The sequence below is a fragment of the Odontesthes bonariensis genome, chromosome 20, assembly GCF_027942865.1.
Source record: "Odontesthes bonariensis isolate fOdoBon6 chromosome 20, fOdoBon6.hap1, whole genome shotgun sequence".
Lineage (NCBI taxonomy): Eukaryota > Metazoa > Chordata > Actinopteri > Atheriniformes > Atherinopsidae > Odontesthes > Odontesthes bonariensis.
In genome coordinates, this window is record NC_134525.1 from 2,041,792 (window position 1) to 2,064,409 (window position 22,618).

The following is a 22,618-nucleotide window of genomic DNA, read 5'->3' on the forward strand; positions in this document are numbered from 1 at the left end:
GTTTATCTACCCTTAACCGAAGGGTTTATCTACCCCTAACTGAAGGATGTTGCACAGAATGCCTTAAAAAGTGTCTTTGGCAAATTGTTCGAGGCACTTTGGGTTATACTGTGATAAAATTCTAGTGAAAGGATCGATTGATTTTCTTGATTCCAGACGAACTGGATGTTGATTAAATGCTGATTCCTTCTGTGTGAACAAATTGATCTTCATGTTGAGAAAACAAGTGCCTCTCTATCTCTTCATCTTCTTGTTCAGGCTGTTCGGGCCAACTGAGACGGCACCCTGCTGCCTATCAGACTGAAATCATCCGTCAGTAACTGAGTGGAAAGATCTGGCAGCATCAAACCGTAGAGCCATCATGAACTGTGAAGCTGCAGAAAGAACCCCATAAACTGTCTGTATGTCAGATCTATGATGGGAAACCAATCACTTATCAAACATTTCCTCCAATTAGAACCATAAACTCAGCTTTTTGATGCAACAGTTGAGCTTATTTCAAAGAATTCTTTAAGAAAAAAGTCTGACTAAGGAGAAAACCTCAAAGACGAAGTATTTTAAAGCCTTGAATCCTCGTCTCAGAAAGTCTTACGCTGCTGGAGCTGGATCCTCCAGTCAAATTCACTGGTGTCCACACGCTGTTTTCCTCTGTGACTCGTGCAGCAATGAATCATTTGAGTCTGATAAAGCAAACTGGAGTGGACAGATTTAACTCGAACTGCTTTCCAACCCTTTCTCCCTACACGACCTTTGTGACAGAGGACGCCCCTACAGGATCCAAAGAACAGACGTTAAAAAACATGTTTTCCTGACAAAGTATTCCAGCAATAGAGGGATAAAAGTCTAAATAAAGACTGATTTAATGGGAAAAAATGACTCTAAACAATTCTATCGAGGTTGGACTCAAACACGAGTGTCATGGCAGTCAGCCGTCTCTCCTCTGCCTGTTCCGGTCTGTTTTAGGTGTCCATAAGCCAGCGCTGAATGATGCTTTTCTTTCGCTGATTCTGCTCGGCACAGCCGGGTCGTCTATCTATCCTTAGGGTAGGATGGAAGTATGTAGTATGCAGTATGTAATATGTAGTATACAGTGTGTAGTATGTAGTATGCAGTATGGAAGTATGTAGTATGCAGTATGGAAGTATGTAGTATACAGTATGTAGTATGCAGTATGTAGTATGCAGTATGTAATATGCAGTATACAGTATGTAGTATGTAATATGCAGTATGCAGTATGTAGTACGCAGTATGTAGTACGCAGTATGTAGTATGCAGTATGTAGTATGCAGTATGTAATATGCAGTATACAGTATGTAGTATGTAATATGTAATATGTAGTATGCAGTATGGAAGTATGTAGTATGCAGTATGTAGTATGCAGTATGTAGTATGCAGTATGTAATATGCAGTATACAGTATGTAGTATGTAATATGCAGTATGCAGTATGTAGTACGCAGTATGTAGTACGCAGTATGTAGTATGCAGTATGTAGTATGCAGTATGTAATATGCAGTATACAGTATGTAGTATGCAGTATGTAATATGTAGTATGCAGTATGGAAGTATGTAGTATGCAGTATGTAGTATGCAGTATGTAGTATGCAGTATATAATATGCAGTATACAGTATGTAGTATGTAATATGCAGTATGCAGTATGTAGTACGCAGTATGTAGTACGCAGTATGTAGTATGCAGTATGTAGTATGCAGTATGTAGTATGTAGTATGCAGTATGCAGTATGTAGTATGCAGTATGGAGTATGTAGTATGTAGTATGTAGTATGTAGTATGCAGTATGCAGTATGCAATATGTAGTATGCAGTATGTAGTATGCAGTATGCAGTATGTAGTATGCAGTATGTAGTATGTAGTATGTAGTATGCGGTTTCGAACACAGCCTCTGGTGTGCCTCCCGTAACGCAGAGGTTAAAGGTCACGTGCACCCGGCAGAGATCGCGGCCTCCCTGCACAGCGAGCTCTGCGGACGAACTAAAACCAAACTTTCACCAAACGCTCACTGATGTTTAGATCTTTGCACGTGTGGAAATATCGAAACTCGGAGAGCAAACAACAACAAGCAGTGAAAGCTGACATCGATCCTGTCAGCGGTGTCCTGACACCATCCCTCACAAACCAGCTTACATAACACACAGATCCAGCAGAGCCCCCCCCCCAGCCCTCAGAAAGGCTGGTTAAATGCTATGTAAACATCAGCGAGGATTAGAGCTTTTATCCCGTGAGGAACTTCAGCCCGCAGAGGAATCCTGGTGACACCACTCAGCCTTTATCCGACACCTCAGCAGCAAAGTTTGGACTGTTTACGCTGCAGAAGTGTGCGGCTCCATCAGAATGGAGCTGAGGCGACAGCAGCATTAGGGGAACATTATGTAACCTGTTGACAGCGTGACGTCCCTCCGGGTTGATGCTGATGCTGGCAAACAGTTCACCAGGTGACCGCCCGGGCCATCGCTGCATGAATCTGATCAATTATTTCTCTGGAACTGAGAGAATAAGAGGTCTGCTTATTTTTTACATCACCGAAATGAGTCGTTTAATCATACAAATGAGGGATTATCGATTAAAATATCCGCTAATTTCACACGTCTCCTGTGTTCCTGAACTAATGTTCTGTAAATCCTAGTGCCTACTGATTACTCTGGATGCCATCTTTACTATATGAGTCTCTGATATATACTATACTATACATCTTTACTTTAATATCCAGTTTGTCTTTCGGAATTTTGAGAATAAACTAAAATTCTGTTGAGGTTCTGAGCCTGTTGATCGCCAACTAGGCCCAGCAGTGAAACCATCACAGATCCAATGATTTTGGTTGGATTTTTCCAATTTTTTCTCCCTTTTTCTCCCTGCTGCAATGCTTTTATTTTATGTGAAGCACTTTGAATTGTTTTGTACATGAAATGTGCTACAAATACATTTGATTTCATTGGATTTGAAATAAAAAAGTATGGCAGACCATGTCAGGTTCAACCCATTTTATTGGGTGTTTGAAACTTTGGCTCCCTGACTACAGAAAGCTGATTTAAAGGAATAATTCACCTAAAATCTCTTTGGCTGTGTTCGAAAACCGCATACTACATACTTCCATACTTCCATACTTCCATACTACATACTCATCGATCAGACAGTATGCAGAGCGTTTACCCACAATGCATTTCTCTCCTGCCCGAGCTGAAATCAGCCAGCCTGAAGCTGATTTCTCTTAAGCTCTAAACTCTGTAAACTTTAGCAACATTTGAAACATTTTCAGGTGAGAAAGTAGTCGTTTAGATCCCCAACGTGTTGAAAACCTGACAAAATACCGGCTGTTTACAATTTTGTTCGGTGCTACTAAAGCTAGCCGCAGTGAGCATCGCACTTCCGGTTATTTTCACAAAATAAAATACCCGTTGCCTTTTATCATAGGGAAAGCCATTATGATACAATTACTGCTTTTGTTTTGAAAACAGGAAGTGTAGCTACCCTCGTTGTAGCTAGCTTGAAACTGCCGTTTTGACAGGAAATGACGATCGGCGACGTCACGTTATGTTGCATCTTGGGTAGTTTGAGTATGAGTAGTAACCTCATGATGCATACCCAACATTTCAGAGAATCTAGTATGCATCCGGGAACTTCTCACTTACTCAAACTCGCATACTAACTCAGAAAGTTAGTAGGAGTAGTAGGAGAAGTATGCGGTTTCGAACACAGCCCATGTCAGGTTCAACCCAACGCTGCTGATAAACGGATCAAACTCAGCCAGGTGGCGCTCCAGCAGAGCCCCGTGTTTGGGCCCAGGTCCCGGACCACTGTTTGCTATTTTAAACTTTATTAGCATTCTGCTTCCCACACAGCCGCCTGCAGCCTGAGCTGAGGACACCTGACATGGTGTGAGAGCACGAGTGTGTGCAGGTGTGATCAACAAAGGGATTTTGGCTGAGGGCCTTTCACACCTCAGGTGAACCAATTAGCATACAGCATCAAGCCATCAGCGCCCGTCAGCTCACGGGCACGTCTGCGGGGTCAAACACTGCAGTTAGTCACGCTGCTTTGAAGCCACCCGACCTGTTTCTGTCGGCTCGGATACTGAAGCCCACCTCTCCTTTCTGCACAAGGACAAAGAAAAAACACCGTTTGGGTTTTTTTTTCTCCCAGGAAAGCAAACAAATCTGTTTTTTCTCTCCGAGTCCTGCGGTTATCCGACAGCTTTATGGTAACTTCACATGTCCACGGGGGGGTTTCCAAATGTGTCTCGCTCTTTGTCACTTCAGCAGAATGTCACAGCCCCCTCAGCTCGCCTGAAGTTACTTTGTTGTTGCCCACACATGTTCGACAAACAGCTGGGGAGGAGCTTTTTCTCACTCCGAGGGAAGCTTCCTCAGATTCATCCAACTTTTCAAACCAAAAAAACGATTTAATACCAATTCTGTAATACCGAGAAGGTAAACTAACGAGGAAGCGAATGAGTTTGATGTTCCACCACTTCACCAATCACCTGACACATGTGGTGGGAACAGCCAAAGATGGGCCCGTTACAGGGTTCACTGCATCAACTACAACTAACCAAAGCTCACAACTTTTCATCTAATTTAACCCCCGACCGGCTCTGCTCAAACAAAGACAAACAAATCAATCACAGTGATCGATTCAAAATGACCTTTTAACCCCTCAGAAGCTAAAATCAATACGAAAAGCCCAGTGAGAGTCGAACGATGAGATTAAACGGTGTTTTACTTCATCGTTTTACTGGATTTCTTCATCAGAATTTAACTTTTAAAAACTTCTATCAAACTTTATCTTTTTTTTTTTTACAACTATTCTCAAGTCAGGCGACAGATATTCAAGTTTATTTTTTACATTTAACGCAAACAAAAACTTTAAACTGTGCTGAGACGTGATGATTTTCTTTAGTTGACTTTAGAGCTGCAGCACAGCAGAGAGGGACAATGTAACAGAATCACTCAGTGGGGTCACATGGCACTGAAAGGATCGGATTATTGGCTAAATTACAATCAGACTGAGTTACTAACTTCATGTAGACACCTTAATCTGACTAAGAACTGGATCGGATGGGATTCAGACCCCGAGATAACTGGGTTGAAAGTCACTCTAAACCTGCTTGTAGACGCTGAAGCACGTGGTGAATCAGACTTTGCGTTCTGCCCATGCTCCAGATGTTTTCCCGGGGTCGTGACCCGGAAGTCAAAGGAGACGATATTCCTGTTGTTGTCGCCGTCAGAAAGAAACAAACAACGCGATGGAGAATGCTCCGTTGGGCATCGAGTTTGTGCAACAAGCAGCTCATCACAGACCAAATGTAGAGGGACGTAGCTTCATCTGGCTCTGCGTTCTCCATCTTTCTCCAATGCCTGAGTTTGTTGTTGTTGTTGGTGGTGAAGAGGTCAACAGGAAGTGGCTCTATTAGCAACAGTTGGAATGGGTACAGCGCCACCTATCATACCGGGGTATGACACGCTTTGTGCCTCTGATCCCATTCATTCAGCGCCACATATCCAAGGAGAATTACCCTTAATAACTCAGTCTGATTGTAATTTAGCCAATAATCTGATCCTTTAAGAGCCATGTGACCCCACTGACTGAATGAAGATCTGATCACGATCATCTGCTCAGACGTGGCTCAAACTGTCCTCTTACTGATGCTTCAGGCATTTTACCTAAAAGTCACAAATTCTGTCTAATTCAGGAGTTGTTGTGTGAAATCTCTGCTTCTTATTGCACCGATGGCAGCTGGCTGGTCCCTTCCAAACCTGCTGCCACAGTAAAAGTGATCCAACCTGATTCTATAACCTATCTTCTATCTGATACTATCTACAATCCTTTGGACGTGGCTCGAGAAGCTTCTCCGAAGAGGTTTAGGACACTTTAGGCCTAAAAATGAGCCAGTAGGTCGTTTATACCCTGACACACCATCCATATGGGCATCCTCTGAGCAGCCGCCCCGACAGGCTTCAGGGGGAAAGTACGACACCGGAGCAAATGTTTCCCTTTACAAGCAACAAGGTCTTCTTAAACAGGAGGTCTCACAGCAGTCTTACAACTGCACTGGAAAAATCAAAGTCTTTCCAAGTATATTTGTCTCATTTCTAGTCAAAATATCTCATTACACTTAATATAAGACACAACTGCCTAACAAGCACCATTTCAGCCAGATATAGGGACTTGTTTGAAGACAATACATCTGGAATATCTTGTTAAATGAAAAAGTCTTGAAAACAAATTGGTCACATATCATATGAAACAAGCTTTTTTTTACATTTGAAGAGGTTTTTAAGCTAATTTCAAGATCACTTTTATCTCAAAAGTCCTAAATATCACATCTTATTTCAAGAAATCTTGACAAGCCGATTTTCACTAGTTCCATTGGCAGATTTTTTGCTTATTTCAAGCAAAAACGTCTTTTATTTGTTGTTTTTTTTTACTTATTTTTGGAGGGGCATTTTTCTCCAGTGTGGAACCGACCCGTCCTGTTCCAACTCCTAAACGAGTTCCCTAAACGAGATCAGAACTGTCCAAAATGCCGGAGAAAAGCATCTAATTTAAGTCGACGCTCGGGGGAACAGACTCTACCCTCCTCAGGGACCTCCTGCTGCCCTTAAAGGGATACGCCACCCCCAGGCCAAATTAAGTGTATCCCCGCCTTCCCGAGACATAAATAAGTGTGTGGGAGCGTTTTCCTGGCGACCCAGGCATTGTGCGAATCTCACAGCACTGACCACAGCTTGGTTGCGCGTAACACATACATGCTAGCGTCGCCAATCGAAATATGTCGCCCAACGTGAATTAATTTACTTGATTTACTTTCTAATTACTGTGTGAGTGGTGTACTTTCACATTGAGTGCAAATGACTGTGTAAATCTACACGGAAGGTTTGGTTTGCTCATGTCGGTTTGGGAACTAGTTTCCAGTGCGGAAAACACAGCCGAAGCACACTCCCCGCTACGTCATTGGGAATCCCCCCCCCCCCCCCCCCCCCCCGACTTCCTCAAACTAAACTAACCAGCATGAAGCAGCCGGGGGGGGGGGGGATTCCCAAAGACGTAGCGGTGAGTGTGCTTCGGCTGTGTTTTCCGCACTGGAAACTAGTTCCCAAACCGACATGAGCAAACCAAGCCTTCCGTGTAGATTTAGACAGTCATTTGCACTCCATGTGAAAGTACACCACTCACACAGTAATTAGAAGGTAAATCAAGTAAATTAATTCACGTTGGGCGAAATATTTTAAGTGGCGACGCTGGCGACGCTAGCATGTATGTATTACGGAAACCAAGCAGTGGTCAGTGCTGTGAGATTCGGACAATGCCTGGGTCGCCAGGAAAACGCTCCCACACACTTATTTATGTCTCGGGAAGGCGGGGATACACTTAATTTGGCCTAGGGGTGGCATATCCCTTTAAACGGTGACAAATGAGTCACTTTAAATGATTTTGGACTTAAGCTCAGCTTTTTATCATGACTGATCATCAGGGATCTAAACTGGCTCAGGAGTCTGGCTATGATCGTTTGAAACTTTGAAACAGTTGCTACAGATGTATGTAAAAGGCTTTTAGTTGTAAAAATATCTCATATATGCAGCAAAGACAGCATGGACAATCCCTTTTAAAGGGGTTTTGTTTAGATTTCATATCAAATCGATCAACGCAGACCACAGAAGAGTCCTCTGGGGTTCAAAGACCCGTCCACCCACCCGTCCGCCTTTCCTACCAGATTTCCGATGCTCAGCATGCCGTTGAACTCGTCCGTCATGGGGTAGTGCTCCATGGCCATGAAGAGCGTGTTGAGGACGATGCAGACGGTGATGGCGAGGTCCAGGAAGGGGTCCATCACCATGATCTTCATCAGCTGCTTCAGCCTCAGCCAGCAGGGGCTGCACTCCCACACCAGGAAGCGGTGGGCGAAGACGTACCAGCAGGGGTGGCACTTCTTGTTGGCCTCCTCCAGTTCTGCAGGACAAAGGAAATGAGACCACGGGTCAGTTCCAGCAGCAGCGGCGGTGTGAAAACAACGTGGAAAACACAGACATGCAGGCTGCCTCAGGGGCCCAAAAAGAAGTGGGCCAACAACTGATCCATGTAGGAGAAAAGCTACAAATGAATAACAGTTAGTGTCCGGTTCAGCCGCTGCCTGCTTCCCATCCGTTCTTCTTAACCTTTCATTGTTATTTATGCTTCCTCCTCCTCGTCCACTTTCATACTTTCAGCCAATCAATGTTCAGCTGGCACACACACCCGTGGCTGCCCGTGTGTCGGCTGAACTCCACAATAAATCAGTTATTACTACGACATTACACTAATGCCTTTTGATCTTTATGAGTGATGTTTCGGTGCCTTAACTGTGACAGAAGATAAACACACTGATGCTGGAGGTTTTCTATGTATTATTTGATAAAAATACACATATTCCTGCAGTTTTTTGTACTGAAATCGCTCTAAATCGTGACTGCAGAGCTAAAGGCATGCTGAACCAGGAACGCTGTGGACCATTTAACCTCTAACATGTTTAATAATCGTGGCATTACTTACTGTTAGTAAAATAAAGCCCCATTTCTGCTGATAATAATGCCTGCTAACCTGAGATCTGCTCACATTTACAGAGCTCACTCTCACACGGTGCAGTGGAATAAATAAACTAAGGAGTCTGATTATCTCTGGAAGTCTTGTGCTGTAACCTGCAGGGTCGGTCTCTGGGAGGCAGCAGTTGTAACTGGATATAACTTCAGTAAAGAGTTTGATTGCTTGTTGAAGCAGCTGTAACCTGCATTAAAAAAGCTTTTTAAATGATTAAACATGCTACTTTTGGCATAAATAAAGGGATCCTGATCTCATCTTTGATCTTTGTCCACCACTACTTTTTTGAAAAAAAAAAAAAAAAAATTATTTATTTTTCTTCTCATTTTTATTTTTTAAATTTTTAAATTTATTTTATTATTTTATTTTTAATAAAATATGTTAATTTTTACTTTTTTATTTATTTTATTTACTTTTTAAAATATTTTTAATATATGTATTATTATTATTATATTTTATTTATTTTATTTTTAGTCCTTCACTACTTTTTTATACATTTTTTATTTATTTATTTATTTAATTTATTACAAAAACTTTTTTATATATTTTTATTATTATTATATTTATTACTTATTTATTTTACTTATTTTTTATTTTATCTATATATATATATATATTTTAATTTATTTTTAGTCCTGCACTACTTTTTTTACATTTTTTTATTTATCTTATTTTTTAAAATTATTATTTAATTATTTTATATTTAGTCCTCCACTACTTTTTTAATACAATTTTTATTTATTTATTTATCTAATTATCTTATTGTTTGTTTTATTATTCTTATTTAAATAATTAATTAATTAATTTTATTTTTAGTCCTCCACTACTTTTAATGTTGAACTCTAAAGGAGAGAAAAAGCTGATCTTTTATTCGCTGTGTAACGCAGATTTTCCCCTCCTGTTAATGCGATTCGAAGGCCTGTCAGACTTGTAATTACATCGTAAATGACACATTTTTGTCTGAAGTCTTTCTTAAACCAAGTATAAACTACTTCCCTGGTTTGATATTGCAAAGCTCCTTTTTTTCCTGGTAAAATGTGAAGGAGGAGGGAGTGAAGCGAGCCCCGATGGATTATTGTGGACAGCAGTGGGTTTTTCTATGTTCCTGTATAATGACCTGAGAGCGCCGAGGGGAGAGTCAGTGACTCAGCAGACCCAACACACACACGTTTAACATGTAATACATAAATATCGTTAAACACACACTCTCATTGTTAACCACCAGGAGGGCACGCACTCCCTCTCTCCCTGCGTCTCAAACAAAGCGGCGTTCCCCTGGCGATGGCTGGAGCAGCGGCGCAAACACACAGCCCAGTTTCGCTCGCCGACTCTAAGACGCGGTTACACAATCGCACAAAGACGGGCGGCGGGGACACACACCGGGGGGGGGGGGGGGGGGGGGGGGCAGACATGTGGATGTGCTGCTGGCGTTCGTGCAGAAAGGAGGCGGAGCTGTGCAGCGTTTGCTGGCAGGTTGTCAGTCTCGTGGAAATCAAGTGAAATCGATGTTGGGCTGAAGGGAAACCGATCTAACCGATCTGAAGACTGCTCTCACATGTCACCCGACACATTTCCTCAGCTCGTGCTTCTGCATCCTGGTGGGTGGGTGATGCTTTGGGCTTCGACTCAAAACAATTTGTTTTCAAGACTTTTTCATTTAACAAGATATTCCAGATGTATTGTATTAAAACAAGTCCCTATATCTGGCTGAAATAGAACTTGTTAGGCAGTTGTGTCTCATATTAAGTGTAATGATATATTTTGACTAGAAATTAGACAAATATACTTGGTAACACTTTGATTTTTTCCAGTGAAGTTTTGACTTTCAACTAGAAAAGGATCACTGGAAAAAATGCCCCTCCAAAATAAGTTAAAAAAACAACAAATACAAGATGTTTTTGCTTGAAATAAGCAAATAAATCTGCCAATGGAACTAGTGAAAATCGGCTTGTCAAGATTTCTTGAAATAAGATGTGATATTTAGGACTTTTGAGATAAAAGTGATCTTGAAATTAGCTTAAAAACCTCTTCAAATGTCAAAAAAAGCTTGTTTCATATGATATGTGACTCAAAACAATTTGTTTTCAAGACTTTTTCATTTAACAAGATATTCCAGATGTATTGCCTTCAAACAAGTCCCTATATCTGGCTGAAATGGTGCTTGTTAGGCAGTTGTGTCTGATATTAAGTGTAATGAGATATTTGAACTAGAAATGAGACAAATATACTTGGTAAGACTTTGATGTTTTCCAGTGTGTCATTAAAAGCAAGCCGATGGAACACTTTTACTGCGTCAGATTCTACATTTCTTTCCTTTTTCCTAAATGCAGTGAAGTCTTTTCTTTGGACATGTTTAAGGTTTAAATCAAACAACCAGAAACAGAAACAGAAACAGGTGTGTGTTAGAAATGAGTGTTTGTTTCTGTGGCGGTGCTTGTTGGTGTCGCTCCTCACCTTCCATGGCGTCTGTGAGGTAGCTGGCAGCACTCAGCGCCCTCCCCCTGCGCTCCGAGTCCTGTGTGGGCGAAGGCCGAGGCAGCAGCATCGTGCTGAGCTCCGTGGTGGATGTGGGCACCTGAGAGACGCACAGAGAAGGGCGGTCATGGCATTTACTGGCGGACGGATCAATGTTTAGGCTGTATCAGTCGCCAGCATCATCATTCTGCAGCAGAAACCTTCAACTTTCAACCTTTTAATGTCCTCAAATGTTGAATGTCATTTATATTCATGAGTACGAGCCGCTCTTCTGTTACATGCTGATAGAACACGCACAGATACTCAGAGGTCAAACTAGGTGCTGAGATGTCTTTGTTTGAGTGTGTTTGTGTGTTTCATGTCACCGCGGCAACAGATAAGCAGGTGCTCAGCGGTGTTCGCTGAAAGGGTGAAATCACCGCGTGGCCCCGCTGTGCATGCATGCGGTTCAGTCCTCACTAAAAGAGCTGCTGCATGGTTCTCAGATCAGCTGAACCTGAAAAACATCCGTTTGACTCTTAATCAGCCGTTGCTTTAAATCGTAGAAACAATGACCCGGCTGTCTGCGTCCAGTCATCCGAGTTGTGACCAAGAAACAAAAGCGTGATCAAGCAGCTCAGATCGCCGACTTCTGCACCTGCTGTGCACGTCTCCGACATGGTGTTCCATCTGGCTCAGAACCGTGCACGTGACGCGCTAACATCAGCACGAACATCAGCGCTAACATCAGCGCTAACATAAGCGCTAACATCAGCGCTAACATAAGCGCTAACATCAGCGCTAACGTCAGCGCCAACGTCAGCGCTAACATCAGCACAAACATTAGTGCTAACATCAGCGCTAACATCAGCGCTAACATCAGTATCTGGTATGTAGCATCTAGTATGTAGTATGCAGTATGCAGTGTGCAGTATGCAGTATGTAGCATGTAGTATGCAGTATGTAGTATGCAGTACGCAGTATGTAGTATGCAGTATGTAGTATGCAGTACATGGTATGCAGTATGCAGTATGTAGTATGCAGTATGTAGTATGCAGTATGCAGTATGTAGCATGTAGTATGCAGTATGTAGTATGCAGTATGTAGTATGCAGTACGCAGTATGTAGTATGCAGTATGTAGTATGCAGTACGTGGTATGCAGTATGCAGTATGTAGTATGCAGTATGTAGTATGCAGTATGTAGTATGTAGTAAGTAGTATGCAGTATGTAGTATGCAGTATGTAGTATGTAGTATGAAGTATGTAGTATGTAGTATGCAGTATGTAGTATGTAGTATGCAGTATGTAGTATGTAGTATGCAGTATGTAGTATGGAAGTATGCAGTATGTAGTATGGAAGTATGTAGTATGCAGTATGCAGTATGCAGTATGTAGTATGTAGTATGTAGTATGGAAGTATGCAGTATGTAGTATGTAGTATGTAGTATGCAGTATGCAGTATGTAGTATGCAGTATGTAGTATGGAAGTATGCAGTATGTAGTATGCAGTATGTAGTATGTAGTATGCAGTATGTAGTATGCAGTATGTAGTATGGAAGTATGCAGTATGTAGTATGTAGTATGTAGTATGCAGTATGTAGTATGTAGTATGGAAGTATGCAGTATGTAGTATGCAGTATGTAGTATGTAGTATGCAGTATGTAGTATGTAGTATGCAGTATGTAGTATGGAAGTATGCAGTATGTAGTATGGAAGTATGTAGTATGCAGTATGCAGTATGCAGTATGTAGTATGTAGTATGGAAGTATGCAGTATGTAGTATGCAGTATGTAATATGTAGTATGTAGTATGCAGTATGTAGTATGCAGTATGTAGTATGTAGTATGTAGTATGGAAGTATGCAGTATGTAGTATGTAGTATGTAGTATGGAAGTATGCAGTATGTAGTATGTAGTATGTAGTATGCAGTATGTAGTATGGAAGTATGTAGTATGCAGTATGTAGTATGTAATATGTAGTATGGAAGTATGCAGTATGTAGTATGTAGTATGTAGTATGCAGTATGTAGTATGGAAGTATGCAGTATGCAGTATGTAGTATGTAAGTATGCAGTATGTAGTATGCAGTATGTAGTATGTAGTATGCAGTATGTAGTATGCAGTATGTAGTATGGAAGTATGCAGTATGCAGTATGTAGTATGTAGTATGCAGTATGTAGTATGGAAGTATGCAGTATGCAGTATGTAGTATGGAAGTATGCAGTATGTAGTATGGAAGTATGCAGTATGTAGTATGTAGTATGTAGTATGCAGTATGTAGTATGCAGTATGTAGTGTGTAGTATGTAGTATGGAAGTATGCAGTATGTAGTATGGAAGTATGCAGTATGTAGTATGCAGTATGTAGTATGCAGTATGTAGTATGTAGTATGTAGTATGGAAGTATGCAGTATGCAGTATGTAGTATGTAGTATGGAAGTATGCAGTATGTAGTATGTAGTATGTAGTATGCAGTATGTAGTATGGAAGTATGTAGTATGCAGTATGTAGTATGTAATATGTAGTATGGAAGTATGCAGTATGTATTATGTAGTATGTAGTATGCAGTATGTAGTATGGAAGTATGCAGTATGCAGTATGTAGTATGTAGTATGTAGTATGGAAGTATGCAGTATGTAGTATGGAAGTATGCAGTATGTAGTATGTAGTATGTAGTATGCAGTATGTAGTATGGAAGTATGCAGTATGCAGAATGTAGTATGTAGTATGTAGTATGTAGTATGGAAGTATGCAGTATGTAGTATGCAGTATGTTGTATGTAGTATGTAGTATGGAAGTATGCAGTATGTAGTATGCAGTATGTAGTATGTAGTATGTAGTATGCAGTATGTAGTATGGAAGTATGTAGTATGCAGTATGTAGTATGCAGTATGTAGTATGTAGTATGCAGTATGTAGTATGGAAGTATGCAGTATGTAGTATGGAAGTATGTAGTATGCAGTATGTAGTATGCAGTATGTAGTATGCAGTATGTAGTATGTAGTATGCAGTATGTAGTATGGAAGTATGCAGTATGTAGTATGGAAGTATGTAGTATGCAGTATGTAGTATGTAGTATGTAGTATGTAGTATGGAAGTATGCAGTATGTAGTATGCAGTATGTAGTATATAGTATGTAGTATGGAAGTATGCAGTATGTAGTATGCAGTATGTAGTATGTAGTATGTAGTATGCAGTATGTAGTATGGAAGTATGTAGTATGCAGTATGTAGTATGCAGTATGTAGTATGTAGTATGTAGTATGCAGTATGTAGTATGGAAGTATGCAGTATGTAGTATGGAAGTATGTAGTATGCAGTATGTAGTATGCAGTATGTAGTATGTAGTATGCAGTATGTAGTATGGAAGTATGCAGTATGTAGTATGGAAGTATGTAGTATGCAGTATGTAGTATGCAGTATGTAGTATGCAGTATGTAGTATGTAGTATGCAGTATGTAGTATGGAAGTATGCAGTATGTAGTATGGAAGTATGTAGTATGCAGTATGTAGTATGCAGTATGTAGTATGTAGTATGTAGTATGGAAGTATGCGGTTTCGAACACAGCCTTGGTTTTCCATCCTGAGGAGATAAACCGGCCCAGATATTCAGTTTTGTGCTTTTATTGACGCATCACACATCTTCTCTTCTTCTGGATTAAAGTGTACGTTTGAACATCCTGGTGAGTTTCAGCCCTCACAGACAACCTGCTCAGGTGTGATTATGTATCACTTCCTGGTAGCTGTCCCTCCAATGAGACGTGACGCGTTGGCCTGAAGGTCGGCGCCCACGCCGCCGCCTACGTCCTGTCTGTGTGCCGGGCAGGGAAGCACCGGGGGAAACACACGCACCAATCCAGCTCCCTTCGGCTGCTGTGGGTTGCCATGGTGACATTTCCGTGACAACAAAGCGCGTGCCCGCTCCGTCCTCCTCCCACTCGTGTCTGCATCAGTCTGAGCAGCAGGACGACGGCTCCGTGCTCTCCGCGGACGACAGGAGGCAGAAACACTTTGTGTCAAAGCAGGAAACTGTAAACCCAACTCCAAGCAGCTGTAAACTCCCACACGGCCCCCCACGGCTTCCATTCAAAGGTCCACATTTAGCACAAAGTACCTTATTTTTATAAAAAGGTTTCAGCAGCGATCAAAGAGGGAAAATATGTCTCGATCAGACGGGAGATCGTCCGTCTCTGAGAGGAACTTCACAGTAACCAGTTTCTGTTGATTCGTTTCAGGCTGAGCATCAAATCAGAGCTGCACAGATCCTGATCGTCTCTGCAGTTGTTGAGTATCATCGCACTGTGAGCATGTTCTAAAAGAAATATTCGATGTATATGCTCCGTACGATCAGTTTAAAGATGTGTTCGGTTGTCAATAAAATGCCCGAGAGTTTCCTGAAGATCTTCTCAGAGAAAACTCCACGGGAACGACGAGCACGAAAGCAACAGGAACAAACGACACCATGTGACCAGGAAGTAGAAACAAACCAGGAACCCAAAAGACTCAGACTGTGTTCCAAACCGCATACTTCTCCTACTACTCATACTAACTTTCTGAGTTAGTATGCGAGTTTGAGTAAGCGAGAAGTTCCCGAATGCGTAATAGATTCTCCTAAATGTTGGGTATGCATCATGAGGTTACTACTCATACTCAAACTACCCAAGATGCAACGTAACGTGACGTCGCCGATCGTCATTTCCTGTCAAAACGGCAGTTTCAAGCTAGCTACAACGAGGGTAGGTTCACTTCCTGTTTTCAAAACAAAAGCACCAATTGTACCGTAATGGCTTTCCCTATGATAAAAGGCAACGGGTATTTTATTTTGTGAAAATAACAGGAAGTGCGTTAGCTCACTGCGGCTAGCTTTAGTAGCGCCGAATTCGTGGGAACAAAATTGTAAATAGCCGGTATTTTGTCAGGTTTTCAACACGTTGGGGATCTAAACGACTACTTTCTCACCTGAAAATGTTTCAAATGTTGCCAAAGTTTACAGACTTTAGAGCTTAAGGGAAATCAGCTTCAGGCCGGCTGATTTCAGCTCGGGCAGGAGCGAAATGCATTGTGGGTAAACGCTCTGCATACTGTCTGATCGATGAGTATGCAGTATGTAGTATGTAGTATGCAGTATGTAGTATGCAGTATGTTTGGAACTTTAGCAACATTTGAAACATTTTCAGGCGAGAAAGAAGTCGTTTAGATCCCCAACGTGTTGAAAACCTGACAAAATACTAAAAGAAAATTAAAATTAAATTAAATTAAATTAAATTAAATTAAAATTAAAACAAAATCTATTTACAATTTTCTTCCCACGAATTTGGCGCTACTAAAGCTAGCCGCAGTGAGCAACGCACTTCCGGTTATTTTCACAAAATAAAATACCCGTTGCCTTTTATCATAGGGAAAGCCATTACCATACAATTGGTGCTTTTGTTTTGAAAACAGGAAGTGAACCTACCCTCGTTGTAGCTAGCTTGAAACTGCCGTTTTGACAGGAAATGACGATCGGCGACGTCACGTTACGTTGCATCTTGGGTAGTTTGAGTATGAGTAGTAACCTCATGATGCATACCCAACATTTCAGAGAATCTAGTATGCATCCGGGAACTTCTCGCTTACTCAAACTCGCATACTAACTCAAAAAGTTAGTATGAGTAGTAGGAGAAGTATGCGGTTTGGAACGCAGCCTTTCTCTTCTTCGTCTCCTCTCTGCTCCTTGTTGCATAACAGCGACGGTCTGCTGGGCAGCTTGTGAGCAGGTGGAGGCGACTGAACACCTCCGGGCACGGAGCTGCTGCCTCTGTCCTCCTGATGCTTTGACCTACTGTCGAAGAGGGAAAAAAGGCACAAACTGCACCGAAGAGTCTGGAATAAAAGGCATGGAGCTGTCTGCCTTTCAGCTGCTGCAGGTTTCATAAGCTTCTGAGGTCAAAGTGAAGCTGAAGCTGAGGAAACATTTGGACTGATGGGAGAGTTTGTCAGAAAAAAAATCCCTTTAAACATGCAGTTAGGTCTCTGGATTGGCTGGAAACCCAAACAGACTGATCAGCTTCAGCAGCAGTGAGTGAGAAACTAAGTGAACCCCTGATCCAGCAGCTGGTAGCAGCAGTGAGAGAGAAACTAAGTGAACCCCTGATCCAGCAGCTGGTAGCAGTAGTGAGAGAGAAACTAAGTGAACCCCTGATCCAGCAGCTGGTAGCAGCAGTGTGTGAGAAACTAAGTGAACCCCTGATCCAGCAGCTGGTAGCAGCAGTGTGTGAGAAACTAAGTGAACCCCTGATCCAGCAGCTGGTAGCAGCAGTGAGTGAGAAACTAAGTGAACCCCTGATCCAGCAGCTGGTAGCGGCAGTGAGTGAGAAACTAAGTGAACCCCTGATCCAGCAGCTGGTAGCGGCAGTGTGTGAGAAACTAAGTGAACCCCTGATCCAGCAGCTGGTAGCAGCAGTGTGTGAGAAACTAAGTGAACCCCTGATCCAGCAGCTGGTAGCAGCAGTGTGTGAGAAACTAAGTGAACCCCTGATCCAGCAGCTGGTGGCAGCAGTGAGTGAGAAACTAAGTGAACCCCTGATCCAGCAGCTGGTAGCAGCAGTGAGTGAGAAACTAAGTGAACCCCTGATCCAGCAGCTGGTAGCAGCAGTGAGTGAGAAACTAAGTGAACCCCTGATCCAGCAGCTGGTAGCGGCAGTGAGTGAGAAACTAAGTGAACCCCTGATCCAGCAGCTGGTAGCAGCAGTGTGTGAGAAACTAAGTGAACCCCTGATCCAGCAGCTGGTAGCAGCAGTGAGTGAGAAACTAAGTGAACCCCTGATCCAGCAGCTGGTAGCAGCAGTGTGTGAGAAACTAAGTGAACCCCTGATCCAGCAGCTGGTAGCAGCAGTGAGTGAGAAACTAAGTGAACCCCTGATCCAGCAGCTGGTAGCAGCAGTGAGTGAGAAACTAAGTGAACCCCTGATCCAGCAGCTTCAGCAGCAGTGAGTGAGAAACTAAGTGAACCCCTGATCCAGCAGCTGGTGGCAGCAGTGAGTGAGAAACTATGTGAACCCCTGATCCAGCAGCTGGTAGCAGCAGTGTGTGAGAAACTAAGTGAACCCCTGATCCAGCAGCTGGTAGCAGCAGTGAGTGAGAAACTAAGTGAACCCCTGATCCAGCAGCTGGTAGCAGCAGTGAGTGAGAAACTAAGTGAACCCCTGATCCAGCAGCTTCAGCAGCAGTGAGTGAGAAACTAAGTGAACCCCTGATCCAGCAGCTGGTAGCAGCAGTGAGTGAGAAACTAAGTGAACCCCTGATCCAGCAGCTTCAGCAGCAGTGAGTGAGAAACTAAGTGAACCCCTGATCCAGCAGCTGGTAGCAGCAGTGAGTGAGAAACTAAGTGAACCCCTGATCCAGCAGCTGGTAGCAGCAGTGAGAGAGAAACTAAGTGAACCCCTGATCCAGCAGCTTCAGCAGCAGTGAGTGAGAAACTAAGTGAACTCCTGATCCAGCAGCTTCAGCAGCAGTGAGTGAGAAACTAAGTGAACCCCTGATCCAGCAGCTGGTAGCAGCAGTGTGTGAGAAACTAAGTGAACCCCTGATCCAGCAGCTGGTAGCAGCAGTGTGTGAGAAACTAAGTGAACCCCTGATCCAGCAGCTGGTAGCAGCAGTGTGTGAGAAACTAAGTGAACCCCTGATCCAGCAGCTGGTAGCAGCAGTGAGAGAGAAACTAAGTGAACCCCTGATCCAGCAGCTTCAGCAGCAGTGAGTGAGAAACTAAGTGAACTCCTGATCCAGCAGCTTCAGCAGCAGTGAGTGAGAAACTAAGTGAACCCCTGATCCAGCAGCTGGTAGCAGCAGTGAGTGAGAAACTAAGTGAACCCCTGATCCAGCAGCTGGTAGCAGCAGTGAGTGAGAAACTAAGTGAACCCCTGATCCAGCAGCTGGTAGCAGCAGTGAGTGAGAAACTAAGTGAACCCCTGATCCAGCAGCTGGTAGCAGCAGTGAGTGAGAAACTAAGTGAACCCCTGATCCAGCAGCTGGTAGCAGCAGTGAGTGAGAAACTAAGTGAACCCCTGATCCAGCAGCTGGTAGCAGCAGTGAGTGAGAAACTAAGTGAACCCCTGATCCAGCAGCTGGTAGCAGCAGTGAGTGAGAAACTAAGTGAACCCCTGATCCAGCAGCTGGTAGCAGCAGTGAGTGAGAAACTAAGTGAACCCCTGATCCAGCAGCTGGTGGCAGCAGTGAGAGAGAAACTAAGTGAACCCCTGATCCAGCAGCTGGTAGCAGCAGTGAGTGAGAAACTAAGTGAACCCCTGATCCAGCAGCTGGTAGCAGCAGTGAGTGAGAAACTAAGTGAACCCCTGATCCAGCAGCTGGTAGCAGCAGTGAGTGAGAAACTAAGTGAACCCCTGATCCAGCAGCTGGTAGCAGCAGTGAGTGAGAAACTAAGTGAACCCCTGATCCAGCAGCTGGTAGCAGCAGTGAGTGAGAAACTAAGTGAACCCCTGATCCAGCAGCTGGTAGCAGCAGTGAGAGAGAAACTAAGTGAACCCCTGATCCAGCAGCTGGTAGCAGCAGTGTGTGAGAAACTAAGTGAACCCCTGATCCAGCAGCTGGTAGCAGCAGTGTGTGAGAAACTAAGTGAACCCCTGATCCAGCAGCTGGTAGCAGCAGTGAGTGAGAAACTAAGTGAACCCCTGATCCAGCAGCTGGTAGCAGCAGTGAGTGAGAGTCTGAGATGGAGCTCTTGGGTTTCTGACCTTGGGGTGACCTTTAACTTTTAACATGTTAACTGAGGATAATTTTTGAAAATAATTGAAAACTTGGTAGTTATGATCAGAACTGAAGTGGAATAAAAGATTTATGGGAAAAAAAGCAGAAAAAAATATTAACATATGATGTTTTTAGGTGGTTTTAAAAGGGGAACATTTAGTTTTAAATGAGGTATGAGGGTTAATGAGATTATCCATGTGACTGCTGCAGTGCAAACGCTCGGCTGCTCTAGATGTGTTCTCTCCTTGCACCTCTGTAACCGGTATGTGCGCCTTTGGCCCGTCGTGCCACAGCGGTGACACCATGCGAGCCTGAGTGTGTGCGGCGTGTGCGCAGACGAGGGGAATACCGCCGTTATCTGAGCCGGTTGATATGTGTGTGAGTGTGTTTAGCCATGATATCAGAGCGGAGTTATGCAAAGCGCTGATTCATAATTCACATGTCTGAGTGTTGGATGGCCGCAGGCTCCACCATTGTTTCCACCGCAACAAAGACACACACACTCGGTACTCACACTCTCCTCCTTGACCTTCTCCATGGTACAGGCGGGCAGCTGCCCCTGCAGAGGTGGTGGGGAGACCCCGTTCTGGTCCATGGCAACAAACAGCTTCCCGTTGACATTTAGAGTTGGATAAAACACCTGGAAACACACAAACACAGAGATGACGTGGGCGGAGATGTTTTCGCATCTTGGCTCTGATTTTATCTCCCAGAGGTTCCACACTGGAAAAAAATCAAAGTATTTTGTCTCATTTCTAGTCAAAATATCTCATTACACTTAATATCAGACACAACTGCCTAACAAGTACTATTTCAGCCAGATATAGGGACTTGTTTTAATACAATACATCTGGAATATCTTGTTAAATGAAACATTCTTGAAAACAAATTGTTTTGAGTCGGATTTCATATGAAACAAGCTTTTTTTTTTTTTTACATTTGAAGAGTTTTTAAGCTAATTTCAAGATCACTTTTTATCTCAAAAGTCCTAAATATCACATCTTATTTCAAGAAATCTTGACAAGCCGATTTTCACTAGTTCCATTGGCAGATTTTTTTGCTTATTTCAAGCAAAAACGTTTCGTATTTGTTGTTTTTCTTACTTATTTTTGGGGGGGGGCATTTTTTCTGCGTGCTGTGCAGACCGAGCAGTCCCCTGCTTCTGAGCAGCAAACACCGTAACAGGCGCGGCTCTCGGCAGGCGGCAGCAGGCAGTGATACGAAGCGAGAGATTTTGTCATATTTGTTCTATGACATGAGTATGTAGCCTACAGCCCCGCTGCTTGCTGCGTTTGCTTGTTAATGTTGTTTGATATGTGTTTGTGCTCCATACCACGTAAGTGGTAGTGAGAAAAATAAAAAGTGAAGTGAAAATAAGCCAAGAGATTGTGAGGTCTGACTTTTTCCTGGAGAACGATTTTGTGATGCAAATGTTTTACTCTTTTGAACGCATATTGTTTTGAGAAGCAAAACGCTTTGTTTTTTAAACCCCAGCCAACTAGCCGGACTACCTTCATCAACACCAAAACGAGGCTGGAACTCTGCTCACAGGACGCAGCAGGGGGTAAGAAAATGTTCAGAAATGATGTTGCTGATATGGGATGTCACACAGCTTCATGTCAGAAGAGGTGAACTGTCCCTTTAAGGTGGACGACCTCGGCTGTGCAGCATCACCAGAGGGCGTCGGTAACGACGGCATCGCTGCCGGTTGGAAGTAGGGCTGTCGCGATAACCGCAAAATGCAATCACCGCGGTGCTGAGAGGACCTCTGCGGTGCGTGTCCACCACCGCACGCCCGCTTGCACGCGCAGAACAACTCGAGAAACTAAAAGAGTTTTTAACACTGCACAGTAGATACAAAGCGACTGACAGAACTGATACTTTTTTAAAGCCAGCACAGTAATAATGATGCATTGTATATTCCCCGCAAGGCAGGAGAAACACATTAACACAGCGAGGTGCCGCGTTTCTGTCGTCATCTTTGCATATAGGCACCGCACACGCACACACGTCTGCATGCTACTCGTTGTGGTCTCATTCTCCCTCAGCAGCTGATATTACAAGAATATTTCTACTCAGTGTCGTAGCAATAGAAGTTAAAATAAAATGCAGTGGCCTACCTTTATCTCGGCTTTACTCCTCTGCCTAGTCCGGACACTTTATGGCTTTGAATCTTCCCTTATTATCCATGTTTAACGTTGTAAATGCGACCGTCTAATATCAACAATAAACTAGCTTCCACAGAACCACAGCTTGGTGTGCACATTTGCTGTTGGGAAATACCTGATCATTTCAACAAAACTGTGTAGGTGAAACTATTTAAATAAAAAAAAATAAAAAAAACGTTTAAAAAATGTGCCGGGCCAGAAATAAGCTCTAACAACTTCGCGGAAACAGTTAAAGTTCAGCTTGGGTTGGTTGGACGGTGGGCAGTCTGTTTAAAAAAAACTGTATCCCGGACACGTGAGCTCAACTGCTGCGCTGATCTGCTTCGTTTTTCTCCGTCATTACTAAACGAAACGTGCGCAGGTCTCCAACAATGTTGCAGAACTGGGGTATGCGCTGCTTGATCTCCGCTATGTTGGTCTGTGAGCGAGTAAATGACAGGCAAAGCAAAGTGAAATGTCAGAATCGCTGGGAAACAAAGACGGATTATGCGCTCGATTTTCATCTAACATTCCGTGTCGTGGAAAGTAGCCTAATGAACAAAAATGCGATATCACCGCATACCGCGCTGTTGAGCGGCTATGAGTCACCGCGGTGGGAATTCCCTCACCGCGACAGCCCTAGTTGGAATCAAGCAGAAGAAGTCGTTGTCCCAGCTGGACACGAACTTC

At 43.1% G+C, this 22,618-nt stretch overlaps 1 protein-coding gene across 5 annotated transcripts in view; it reads right to left on the reverse strand.

The window, feature by feature from the left end:
- Positions 1 to 22,618, reverse strand: part of LOC142370092 (sodium channel protein type 3 subunit alpha-like) — a 316,646-nt gene that overhangs the window by 118,073 nt on the left and 175,955 nt on the right. For all 5 annotated transcript variants that reach the window (XM_075452519.1, XM_075452518.1, XM_075452520.1 and 2 more), the window contains exons 14-16: positions 20,296 to 20,421; positions 11,042 to 11,162; positions 7,725 to 7,963 (exon numbers count right to left, since the gene is read on the reverse strand). In XM_075452519.1, the coding sequence (XP_075308634.1) occupies positions 7,725 to 7,963; positions 11,042 to 11,162; positions 20,296 to 20,421 (486 nt within the window). The remainder of the gene's footprint in view (positions 1 to 7,724; positions 7,964 to 11,041; positions 11,163 to 20,295; positions 20,422 to 22,618) is intronic.